Source organism: Hyla sarda, chromosome 6 (genome assembly GCF_029499605.1).
Source record: "Hyla sarda isolate aHylSar1 chromosome 6, aHylSar1.hap1, whole genome shotgun sequence".
Lineage (NCBI taxonomy): Eukaryota > Metazoa > Chordata > Amphibia > Anura > Hylidae > Hyla > Hyla sarda.
Window position 1 is genome coordinate 144,491,407 of NC_079194.1, and position 13,168 is coordinate 144,504,574.

Below are 13,168 nucleotides of genomic sequence, written 5' to 3' on the forward strand. Positions count from 1 at the left end.
CGGCAGATTTAAAAGGAAGTCTTCTTCTGTCATTCTTCCTCCTGTGGTGAGCTGGCCAGCCATTCATACCTGTCCAGCATTGGAGTGGGGGATTTTTCCTGTGCTTCCAGCATGAGTACCAGTGGTGACAACCCAAAGCATACTCCATCTGACACATCTGCAAAGATACCATCTTCGGTACCGGCGATTTCTGAGTGAGTGCATTCTTTCTATGTTTTAAAAACTTATTTTCTAAATTGTGGTCTTTTTGGTTATTTTCAGCACAGTGATGATGCACCTAGAAAATCTTCCAAAAAGACAAAAAATTGTGAATGTAACGTGTAAAGAGATACTACCTCCAGAATATGGAAAAGCTTCATGTCAATCTTGCATTAATAAGCTGATTACATTGGAGGTTCCAGCTTTAGTTCTGTCTCTTCTGGCACAAATGCAAGATCTTATTAGAAAAGAGATCCAGTCATCCATTCACAATTTAACAGCTGCTAATCCTGTAGTCACTGATTCCGCACCTCTTCCCACTGCTTCAAATGTTACTACTCCAGTGGCCTTAAATCAATCTGATTCTGATGAAGAGGGTATTATTGTGCCAGACGGGTCAGACTCAGGAGAGGAGTCAGAGGAAGACAGGGAAAGCATTTTTTTCCTTTGAGGACACTGATTAATTAGTGAAGGCTGTATGTTCCGCTTTAAATATGGAAGAGCCCAGGGAACCAAGGTCAATTCAAGATATCATGTTTGAGGATCTTGATTCTAAAAAACATAGAGTATTCCCTATTCACAAGTTTATCTCTAAAGTTATTCTTAAAGGGGTTCTCCGGTGCTTACACATCTTATCCCCTATCCAAAGGCTAGGGGATAAGATTCCTGATCGCGGGAGTCCCGCAGCTGGGGACACCCGGGAACATGCACGCGGCACCCCGTTTGTAATCAGTGCCCGGAGCGTGTTCGCTCCGGGTCTGATTACGGTCGACCGCAGGGCCGGTGGCGTGTGACGTCACGCCTCCGCCCCCGTGTGATGTCACGCTCCGCCTCTCAATTCAAGCCTACGGGAGGGGGCGTGACAGCTATCACGCCCCCTCCCGTAGGCTTGCATTGAGGGACTCCCGCGACCAGGCATCTTATCCCCTATCCTTTGGATAGGGGATAAGATGTGTAAGCACCGGATTACCCCTTTAAGGAATGGGAGAACCCTGACAAAAAGACTTGTTTGCCTAAAGCCCTAAAGACAAAGTATCCATTTCCTGACACTGAAACTAAAACTTGGGATCACAACCCAGAAATTCATGTATCTATTTCTAAAATCTCTAGAAAGGGGTTGCTTCCCTTTGAAGACCATGGGACCCTTAAGGATCCAATGGATAAAAGAATGGACATGTTTCTTAAAAGAACATAGGAAGCCTCAGGGGCAGCCTTGAAGCCTTAAGGTAGCAGGGACTTTTGTGGCCAGATCTGTATTAATTTGGTTAGATCAGTTAGCCTCTAACATACAAAATAAGGTACCAAGGGAACAGCTCTTGTCTTCCATCCCCACTATCCGTAAGGGGGTGGCCTTTTTAGCTGACTCCACCTCAGATGCTCTAAGGTTATCTGCCCGTGCTGGGGCACTATCAAATTAAGCTAGAAGGGCATTATGGTTAAAAAACTGGCCAGGTGAAGTATCCTCAAAAAATAAATTATGTGCCATCCCCTGTGAAGGAGAGCATTTGTTTGGGCCTGTTCTTTCTGATATACTTGAGAAAGCAAATGATAGGAAGAAAGGTTTTCCCTTTGAATCTGGCAGACGTAACCAGTCCTTTCATTCCAGTAGGAGAGGTGGAGGTCGAGTAGAGGAAGAGGTCAGTCAGGGTGCTGGAAATTCGCCAAAAAGAATAGTGGCCTCATGTTCAACCAGCCCCAGACCTCTTAAAAAAAAAAACAGGGTCTCAATGACGGGGTCCTGCGAGTGGGTGGCAGACTGCAGAGTTTCTTTCCAGCGTGGCAAAAAATAGCAGGCAGTTCCCAGGTTCTGGACATCATTCAGAATGGTCTGCGCTGGGAAGTTTGCAGCCTCCCACCCACTCTCTTTGTCATAACCAAAAATCCTGTGGGGTCAATAGGTCAAATATCATTACAACAAGAAGTTCTTCTATTAATGGAAAAAGGGGTTCTAGTACAGGTACCGTCAGGTCAGGAGTGTCAGGGATTTTATTCCACACTGTTCTTGATGAAAAAAATCCAACAACAACTTTCGTGTAATTATAAATTTAAAACCTCTAAACAGATTTATAAAATACCAAAGATTCCATGTACCCATACACTTGGACTTTCAAAAATACCTAAGAATTGCTGTGCACCTAGGCCCCAACCTAATGCCTTTTCAGTTTTGTGCCCTTCCCTTTGGGATCTCAGTAGCTCCAAGTATCTTCACGAAAGTGATATCAGAGATGGCAGCACACATAAGGGAGGAGGAAGGAATATTCATCCCCTACCTGGACGATTTTCTCCTGGTGGCGGACTCAGCTTCAAAAGGTACGTACAGTCTCTTGTTTTTCGCACAGTATACTGTTTAAAAACGCATACGGTTTACTTTTTACCATACTGTTCCATCCGTTTTTTTCCCATACGGTTTTTGATAGAAAACGTATGCGGGAACCGTAGTTGAAAAATGTAGTGTGAACCCAGCCTAAGACATGTCGCATGAAAGGAATGTGATAAATGTATATCACATTCCTTTCATGCGACATGTCTTAGGCTGGGTTCACACTACATTTTTCAACTACGGTTCCCGCATACGTTTTCTATCAAAAACCGTATGGGAAAAAAACGGATGGAACAGTATGGTAAAAAGTGTGCTTTCATTTGCCCCAGTTTTTGATATCGATTTAGCAGATTTGTAGTTATTACATGTTCATTCTACCCAAAGTTTCCCTTTTTAGTGACAAGATGCCTTTTCCCCTGTACACTGATTTAGGCTGTTTCCACTTTTTTGAAATTTTTTTTTAAACATCTTAAAAAAATGAAAACACCAAGTCCAGTTTTCAGTGAAAAAACGCTGTGGCCAGATGTTAGCTGCAAGTCAAAAGGGAGTTGCAAAATGCCATTTCCACTTTTTTGGGGGGTTCAGTGAGAGATTTTTTAAAATTGCAGCTTGTTGAGATTATGGAATTTTTTTTAATCTAAAATCTTGCCATTTTTCTTTCATAGAACTCTACGAGAGTGAAAAAAAATTAATAAAAAATGCCATGTGGGTTTAAACATTTGGCTTTTTTTTAGGCATTTTAACTCTTTTTTTGAACTTTACATTTAGGAAAGAAAGGGATGCAGAGGTGGAATTTAGGTGGAAAGCCGTGGACGATGGAACAATGGAAGCCAGGTAAGATAATGTATGATTTGAAATTATAGACAGGAACAAATGATGAATGAATGAATACATTTTACAGTTAAAATATGTTTAATGTGTATTTTTCCCTTTTGCTAACATGATTTTATTTTAATTATCAAATTCTAGCGCTCAATACTCTGAAAGGAAAGTAGGTCAAGTGGATGCTACAATGTCAATTGCTCTGACCGCAAGTCAGTTGGCTTAGAATGTTTACAGGATTTCATTGTTAACCCCTTCAGGACCAAGCCCATTTTGGCCTTAAGGACCAGAGCGTTTTTTGCACATCTGACCACTGTCACTTTAAACATTAATAACTCTGGAATGCTTTTAGTTATCAATCTGATTCCGAGAATGTTTTTTCGTGACATATTCTATTTTAACATGGTGGTAAATTTTTGTGGTAACTTGCATCCTTTCCTTGTGAAAAATCCTAAAATTTGATGAAAAATTAGAAAATTTAGCATTTTTCTAACTTTGAAGCTCTCTGCTTGTAAGGAAAATGTATATTACAAATAAAAAATTTTTTTATTCACATATACAATATGTCTACTTTATGTTTGCATCATAAAAGTGACGAGTTTTTACTTTTGGAAGACACCAGAGGGCTTCAAAGTTCAGCAGCAATTTTCCAATTTTTCACAAAATTTTCAAACTCACAATTTTTCAGGGACCAGTTCAGGTTTGAAGTGGATTTGAAGGGTCTTCATATTAGAAATACCCCACAAAAGACCCCATTATAAAAACTGCACCCCCCAAAGTATTCAAAATGACATTCAGTCATCATTTTAATTCTTTAGGTGTTTCACAGGAATAGAAGCAATGTGAAGGAGAAAATTCACAATCTTCATTTTTTACACTCGCATGTTCTTGTAGACCCAATTTTTGAATTTTTACAAGGGGTAAAATGAGAAAATGTATACTTATATTTGTAGCCCAATTTCTCTCGAGTAAGCACATACCTCATATGTCTATGTAAAAAGTTCGGCGGGCGCAGTAGAGGGCTCAGAAGGGAAAGAGCGACAAGGGGATTTTGGAGAGTACGTTTTTCTGAAATGGTTTTTGGGGGGCATGTTGCATTTAGGAAGCCCCTATGGTGCCAGAACAGCAAAAAACCCTCACATGGCATACCATTTTGGAAACTAGACCCCTTGAGGAACGTAACAAGGAATAAAGTGAGCCTTAATACCCCAAGGGTGTTTCACGACTTTTGCATATGTAAAAAAAAAATTTTTTTTTTCACAAAAATGTGTGTTTCCCCCCAAATTTCACATTTTTCCAAGGGTTAATAGCAGGAAATATCCCCCAATATTTGTAACCCCTTCTCTTCTGAGTATGGAGGTACCCCATAAGTTGACTTGAAGTACACTACGGGCGAACTACAATGCTCAGAAGAGGAGTCATATTTGGCTTTTTGAGAGCAAATTTTGCTCGGGGGGCATGTCGCATTTAGGAAGCCCCTATGGTGCCAGAACAGAAAAAAAATACATGGCATACCATTTTGGAAACTAGACCCCTTGAGGAACGTAATAAGGAATAAAGTGAGCCTTAATACCCCACAGGTGTTTCACGACTTTTGCATATGTTAAAAAAAATAAATAAAAAAAATCCACTAAAATGTGTGTTTCCCCCCCAAATTTCACATTTTTGCAAGGGTTAATAGCAGAAAATACCCCCCAAAATTTGTAACCCCATCTCTTCTGAGTATGGAGGTACCCCATAAGTTGACCTGAAGTGCACTATGGGCGAACTACAATGCTCAGAAGAGGAGTCATATTTGGCTTTTTGAGAGCAAATTTTGCTCGGGGAGCATGTCGCATTTAGGAAGCCCCTAAGGTGCCAGAACAGCAAAAAAAAACACATGGCATACTATTTTGGAAACTAGACCCCTTGAGGAACGTAACAAGGGGTACAGTGAGCATTTGCCCCCCACTGGTGTCTGACAGATCTTTGGAACAGTGGGCTGTACAAGTTTTCATTTTCACGGACCACTGTTCCAAAGATCCGTCAGACACCTGTGGGGGGTAAATTCTCACTGCACCCCTCATTACATTCCGTGAGGGGTGTCGTTTCCGAAATGGGGTCACATGTGGGGTTTTGTTTTTTTTGCGTTTGTCAAAACCGCTGTAACAATCAGCCACCCCTGTGCAAATCACCTCAAATGTACATGGTGCACTCTCCCTTCTGGGCCTTATTGTGCGCCCCCAGAGTACTTTGCGCCCACATATGGGGTATCTCCGTAGTCGGGAGAAATTGTGTTACAAATTTTGGGGGGCTTTTTTCCCTTTTACCTCTTGTGAAATTGTAAAGTATAGGGCAACATCAGCATGTTAGTGTAAAAAATTTAAATTTTTTACACTAACATTCTGGTGTAGACCCCAACATTTCCTTTTCATGAAGGGTTAAAGAAGAAAAAGCCCCCCAAACCTTGTAACGCAATTTCTCCCGAGTATGGCGATACCCCATATGTGGCCCTAAACTGTTGCCTTGAAATACGACAGGGCTCCAAAGTGAGAGCGCCATGTGCATTTGAGGCCTAAATTAGGGATTTGCATAGGGGTGGACATAGGGGGTATTCTACGCCAGTTTCCCAAACAGGGTGCCTCCAGCTGTTGCAAAACTCCCAGCATGCGTGGACAGTCAACGGCTGTCCGGCAATACTGGGAGTTGTTGTTTTTCAACAGCTGGAGGCTCTGCTTTGGAAACAGTGGTGTACCGGACGTTCTTATTGGGGGAGGGGGGCTGTGTAGGGGTATGTGTATATGTAGTGTTTTTAACTTTTTATTTTGAAGGGCCAGATGTTGCTGAACTAAAACTCCCAGCATGCCTGGACAGTCAGTGCATGCTGGGAGTTGTAGTTTTGCAACAGCTGGAAGAGCACAGATTGGAGACCATTATACAATGGTCTCCAAACTGGGGCCCTCCAGATGTTGCAAAACTACAACTCCCAGCATGCCCAGACAGCCAAAGGCTGTCTAGGCATGCTGGGAGTTGTAGTTTTCAGACTCCTAGAAGCAGCAGTGAAGATCTTCACTGCTGTATCTGAGGACCATATACTTACCTGCCGGTCCCGTCGCTGCTCGTCCACGTGGCCGGTCCCGCGCTGCTCCTCGGTCCCGCCGCCGGTTCGGGTAAGGCCGCCGGTCCCCGCGTGTTCCCCCACCTATGCCGCGAGCCCCCGCAGCCATCGTCCCCCGTTCTGCCCGACTTCCAGTGGCGGGCAGTGCGGGGGATCTGAACTTTCACCCCAGGTCACTGTGATTGGTCCACAGGGACCAATCACAGTGATCGCTGACCAGGACCATCAATGGATGGTCCTGGGGGGTGAAGCAGAAGTTGTCCCCTGCTGGAAACAGCGGGACTTCTGCTGGTTAACCCGTGCGATGCTACGCATCGCCGGGTTAACTGAATGTCATTTATAAACGTCAGGATGCGCGAATGCACTGCACAACCCGGCGTTTATATATGACATTCTGCGGGAAGGGGTTAATACTGTCCACAACTCTCTTTCAGGTCCCTGCCCTCTCCCGAAAATTGTTCTCACCTTCAAAATAAAAAAATATTTATTTTTAAAACATCACAAATTTGCTCCCTACTTATCCCTGCAAGGCCACCGAATCACTCCTGCATCTTTAACCCCTTCAGGACCAAGGCCATTTTGGCCTTAACCCCTTAAGGACACATGACGTACTGGAACGTCATGTGTCCACTCCCGATCTATAACGCGGGGCCACGGCGTGGCCCCGCGTCATAGCGGTTCGGGCCCGGCCTCTAACAACGGCCGGGACCCGTGGCTAATAGCGCGCGGCATTGATCGCTGTGCCGCGCGCTATTAACCCTTTAGACGCGGCGTTCAAAGTTGAACGCCGCGTCTAAAGTGAAACCGAAAGCATGCCGGCTAGCTCAGTGGGCTGTTCGGGATAGCCGCGGTGAAATCGCGGCATCCCGAATAGCTGACAGGACAGCGGGAGGGCCCCTACCTGCCTCCTCGCTGTCCGATCGCCGAATGACTGCTCAGTGCCTGAGATCCAGGCATGAGCAGTCATGCGGCAGAATCATCGATCACTGGTTTCTTATGAGAAACCAGTGATCAATGTAAAAGATCAGTGTGTGCAGTGTTATAGGTCCCTATGGGACCTATAACACTGCAAAAAAAAAGTGCAAAAAAAAAGTGAATAAACATCATTTAACCCCTTCCCTATTAAAAGTTTGAATCACCCCCCTTTTCCCATAAAAGAAAAAACACAGTGTAAATAAAAATAAAAATAAAGATAAATGGTATCGCCGCGTGCGGAAATGTCCGAATTATAAAAATATATCGTTAATTAAACCGCACGGTCAATGGCGTGCGCGCAAAAAAATTCCAAAGTCCAAAATAGTGCATTTTTGGTCACTTTTTATATCAATAAGTCCTATCAATGCAAAAATGATACCGTTAAAAACTTCAGATCACGGCGCAAAAAATGAGCCCTCATACCGCCCCATACACGGAAAAATAAAAAAGTTATAGGGGTCAGAAGATGACAATTTTAAACGTATAAATTTTTCTGCATGAAGTTATGATTTTTTCCAGAAGTGCGACAAATTCAAACCTGTATAAGTAGGGTATCATTTTAATCATATGGACCTACAGAATAAAGGTAAGGTGTCATTTTTACCGAAAAATGTACTACGTAGAAACGGAAGCCCCCAAAAGTTACAAAATGGCGTTTTTTTTTTCAATTTTGTCTCACAATGATTTTTTTTCCCGTTTCACCGTAGATTTTTGGGCACAATGACTGACGTCATTACAAAGTAGAATTGGTGGTGCAAAAAATAAGCCATCATATGGATTTTTAGGTGCAAAATTGAAAGAGTTATGATTTTTTAAAGGCAAGGAGCAAAAAACGAAAATGCAAAAACGGAAAAACCCCCGGTCCTTAAGGGGTTAAGGACCAGAGTGTTTTTTGCACATCTGACCACTGTCACTTTAAACATTAATAACTCTGGGATGCTTTTAGTTATCATTCTGATTCCGAGAATGTTTTTTCGTGACATATTCTATTTTAACATAGTGGTAAATTTTTGTCAATACTTGCATCATTTCTTGGTGAAAAATCCGTAAATTTGATGAAAAATTTGAAAATTTAGCATTTTTCTAACTTTGAAGCTTTCTGCTTGTAAGGAAAATGGATATTACGAATACATTTTTTTTGATTCACATATACAATATGTCTACTTTATGTTTGCATCATAAAATTGATGAGTTTTTACTTTTGGGAGACACCAGAGGGCTTCAAAGTTCAGCAGCAATTTTCCAATTTTTCACAAAATTTTCAAACTCTATATTTTTCAGGGACCAGTTCAGGTTTGAAGTGGATTTGAAGGGTCTTCATATTAGAAATACCTCATAAATGACCCCATTATAAAAACTACACCCCCCAAAGTATTCAAAATGACATTCAGTCAGCGTTTTAACCCTTTAGGTGTTTCACAGGAATAGCAGCAAAGTGAAGGAGAAAATTCACAATCTTCATTTTTTACACTCGCATGTTCTTGTGCACCCAATTTTTGAATTTTTACAAGGAGTAAAAGGAGAAAATTTTTACTTGTATTTGTAGCCCAATTTCTCTCGAGTAAGCACATACCTCATATGTCTATGTAAAGTGTTCGGCGGGCGCAGTAGAGGGCTCAGAAGGGAAGGAGCGACAAAGGGGATTTTGGAGAGTACGTTTTTCTGAAATGTTTTTTTAGGGAAAAATGGCCACAGGAGCTAAAAAGGCAATTTCCACATTAAGATAAAAAAAAAAAAGGCCAGAAAAATCGCAGTAAGGCTAAGTTTCCACTTGGTTTTGTTTTCTGGCAGTTTTTGGAATACTGCCACTGCAGTTTTTGAGCCAAAGCCAGAAATGTATTCAAAAGGAATAGGGAATATAAAGGAAGGACTCACTATTCTCCTCCCTTATGGATCCACTTCTGACTTTGGCTCAAAAACTGCAGTGGCAGTTTTCCAAAAACTGTCAGAAAAAAAAAAAACAAGTGGAAACTTAGCCTAAAACAAACCCAAGTGGAGCCTTACAAATGTAAATTACAATGCAGATTACCTTTGGAAATAATGAGATGCAGATTCCATAGATTTGACATGGAATCTGCATTGTTGTCCATGTGGAATTTCTCTTATGTGAATAAAGCCAAGTAGGGCATTTCTTTCTACATGTATTAGGAGCTTCTCTCCTGCTTCTAGATCAACTTCCCTTTCAATATACAGTCTGCATTATAATAATATGTTATTTAATAGTGGTATACAGCAGCAGGACAGCTGCACATGTGCAGTCCTCTCATACAACAGAATCTCAGCATCTCTTTGGTTAGCAATGTGACTGCTGCAGGCTCCGTTGCTTGGGACATTGTCAGATCTGTAGTGTTTAGGTTCTTTTCTGAGAAATGTGAATACACAGCACCCATTGGTCTCAGGCAGAAGTTTCTAGGTCTCCATCTGACGCAATTAACAAATCTGCAACTTCTGCAAACAAGACAATTCATATGGTCAGTATGATTGATTCAGTGATCCACCTCTACTAAGATTGTAAGAAACACCTCTGAACAAGATTTACACAGTATTTCACAGTATGCATTTACATAATATAGGGATATGCTACTTGAATTATATATCTTGTGAATAATACTGTCTTGTACTAGAGTAGCTTCTGAAGTTGCATATACATTTGTGATTTTTTTTTGCTGTTACCAGAGTGTAGTGTATTGTGTCCACTACAAAGAGCTTAGCTTCTTCATTAGGCTTCTCACATAGTATTTTGGTCAGTATTTATATCAAAACCAGGAGTGAATTGGAAACACAGAGAAAGGTGCAAATCGTTTGATTACAATTTTCTCTGTTGCTTCTATTCCTGAACACCAAATTCTGACCATAATATGTAGCAACTGAATTGTAACTCAAGTTGTACTTTATACTTATAATTCATGGTTGTGAAAGTATTTTATCAATCTTGGCAATGGCAATCTTGGCAATGGCAATTTACATCTCAAAACATGCCAGAAGATGTTTTCACTATGATTATTACATCACCTTAACCCATCATGTGGCAGTTTTTGAAAATATCTATTCACTCATAGGGGGGAATTTATCATTGTATATAGAGCTTTTTTTTTGTCTATTTTTTAAGAATTTTTTTGTGTTTTTTTTGTGTGCAAAATCTGATAGAATTCTTCATAGCCATGTCTACGGTTAAGTTTACCATAGAGCACTTTCTACTGTAGAATAGAATTTATAAACTGCGTGTTTTTTTTTTTAAACGCAAAAAAATTTGCAAATGCACTTGTCTTGCGCAAATATACACCACCTCGGAGGACACATACCAAAGTGTTCTAAAGCATCTGAGAATGTGAAACTTGCGTTCCCCTTTGTATTTTGGAAACATAATATATTAACTATTTTGGGACAGTTAGGACTACTACTTCCATCATGGACAGACTCTGCCCATGATGGGAGTTCTAGTCCAGGGGCTGAGGGGCAGATCGCACTGGGTCATTCTCCAGAGACCCGCTGGGATCTGCATTTATTAACTGTAAAAGCCGGCAGCACATGCGGCTACACTGTGATGCCCGCTGGCTCCTGTATACAGCTGTCATATTTAATAATCCCCGCCCTGGAGATGGGAGCTCTGATTGGTGAATAGCTATTAACCAATAAGAGCTCCTGTCTCCCGGCGGCGGTGATTATGAATTATGAGCGGTGTATACAGGTGCTGGCGAGGAGTGCAGTGTAGCCCCATGTGCCGCCGGATTTTACAATTTAAAAATGCGTATTGCAGTGAGTTTCTGGAGAATGACCCGGTGCGATCTGCCCCTCAGCCCCTGGACTAGAACTCCCATCATGGGCAGACTTTGGTATGTGTCCTCCAAGGTGGTGTATATTTGCGCAAGACAAGTGCATTTGCGAATTTTTTTTGCTTTTAAAAAAAACAAAAAAACGCAGTTAATAAATTCAATTCTACAGTAGAAAGTGCTCTATGGTAAACTCAACCGTTGACATGGCTATGAAGAATTCTATCAGATTTTGTGCAAAAAAAAAAAAAACCTCAGCCCCTGGACTATAACTCCCACCATGGGCAGAGTCTGTCCCATGATGGGAGTAGTTGTAGTAGTACCGCAGCGCTGAGGGATGGCACTTGCTGCACAAATTCTATCCATGATGGGAGTTATGGTGCAGATCGCAGCAGGTCATTTTCCAGAGACCCGCTGCGATTCGCATTTATTAACTGTAAAAACCGGCGGTACAGGTGACTACACTGCGCTGCCCGCCGGCTCCTGTATACATCTATCATAATTCATAATCGCCGCTGCCGGGAGCTCTGATTGGTGAATAGCTATTCACCAATCAGAACTCCTGTCTCCCGGGCGGGGATTATGAAATGTGACAGCGTATACAGGAGCCAGCAGGCACCGCAGTGTAGCCGCATGTGCCGCCGGCTTTTACAGTTAATAAATGCAGATTGCAGCGGGTCTCTGGAGAATGCCTCTCAGCCCCTGGACTATAACTCCCATCATGGACAGAGTCTGTCCATGATGGGAGTAGTAGTCCTAAAAGTCCCACAGCTGGAGGGATGTGCAAGGGCCATCCCTCAGCGCTGCGGTACTACAACTACTCCCATCATGGGACAAACTCTCTCCCATGATGGGAGTAGTAGTCCAAGGGCAGAGGGACAAATTGAGCTACACAGTCCAGGCCTGACTGTTCTCATTATGCGTTTTGCGTAATGGGAACAGAGCCTTTCTGGCAGTGTGTTCCCAAACACGGAGACTCCAGCTGTTGCTTAACTACAGCCCCCATGATGGGAGTTGTAGTTTAGCAACAATTGGAGGCTCCCTGTTTATGACCATGCTGCATTATGTGCGCTCTCCCCAGGGGAGAGCACCAAAAAATGTATTTATCAATTTTTCTTGTTTTTCTTTTCCTCTCATTTCAGATACCTTAATGCAGAGGACTACGTCAGATTCGGTGGTCTGCGACGATGACCAGCGTTTTTTTAAATTTCAATAAAATGGTTAACGAGGGCTGTGGGGGGGGGGAGTGATTTTTTAAATAAAACATTTTTTCAATGTATAAAAAATGGAAATTGAGGCTCAGGGTCAATGAATATTGGATGATGATATGCTTATTATAATAAAATATATATGATAAGTGTGTTTCGAACCTCACAGGGCCCTTGTGGGTCGGCAAATACACAATAAAAATTCACAATAGATATACAAATATAATACGGCAATTGTAACTAATATCAACAGGTAATTAGTAAAATTCATAAAATTGTAAAAAATAAAAAAAAATATAAGAGTGTCCACAGTATCCGATAAAACAGCCAAAATAATCCACAGTGTCCGATAAGCCAGCCGAAAATATATATTTTTTATTTTTTACAATTTTATGAATTTTACTAATTACCTGTTATTAGTTACAATTGCCGTATTATATTTGTATATCTATTGTGAATTTTTATTGTGTATTTGCCGAGCCACAAGGGGCCTGTGAGGTTCGACACACACTTTAACTATCATATATATTTTATTATAATAAACATATCATCATCCAATATTCATTGACCCTGAGCCTCAATTTCCATTTTTTATTCATTGCATTTTTTACACCATGGGTATAGGTGTTATTTGAGTAGCTCAGGTCCCAGGAAACTAGTTAAGAGCGTCTCCTACTCTTTATACATTTTTTTCAATGTGTTATGTTTTTTTTATAATTGAATTTTCAGGCTTAGTAGTTGAAGCCGTCTTACAGACGGAATCCATTACTATGCCAGG

The 13,168-nt window shown here is 41.4% G+C and overlaps 1 protein-coding gene across 1 annotated transcript in view; it reads right to left on the reverse strand.

Annotated features, from left to right (window-relative positions):
* Positions 1-9,373: 9,373 nt before the first annotated feature.
* LOC130276291 (mixed lineage kinase domain-like protein) overlaps positions 9,374-13,168 on the reverse strand; it is an 82,140-nt gene continuing 78,345 nt past the window's right edge. Inside the window, exon 11 of the mRNA XM_056525462.1 lies at positions 9,374-9,860. Within this exon, the coding sequence (XP_056381437.1) occupies positions 9,808-9,860 (53 nt within the window). The 3' untranslated portion in view covers positions 9,374-9,807. The remainder of the gene's footprint in view (positions 9,861-13,168) is intronic.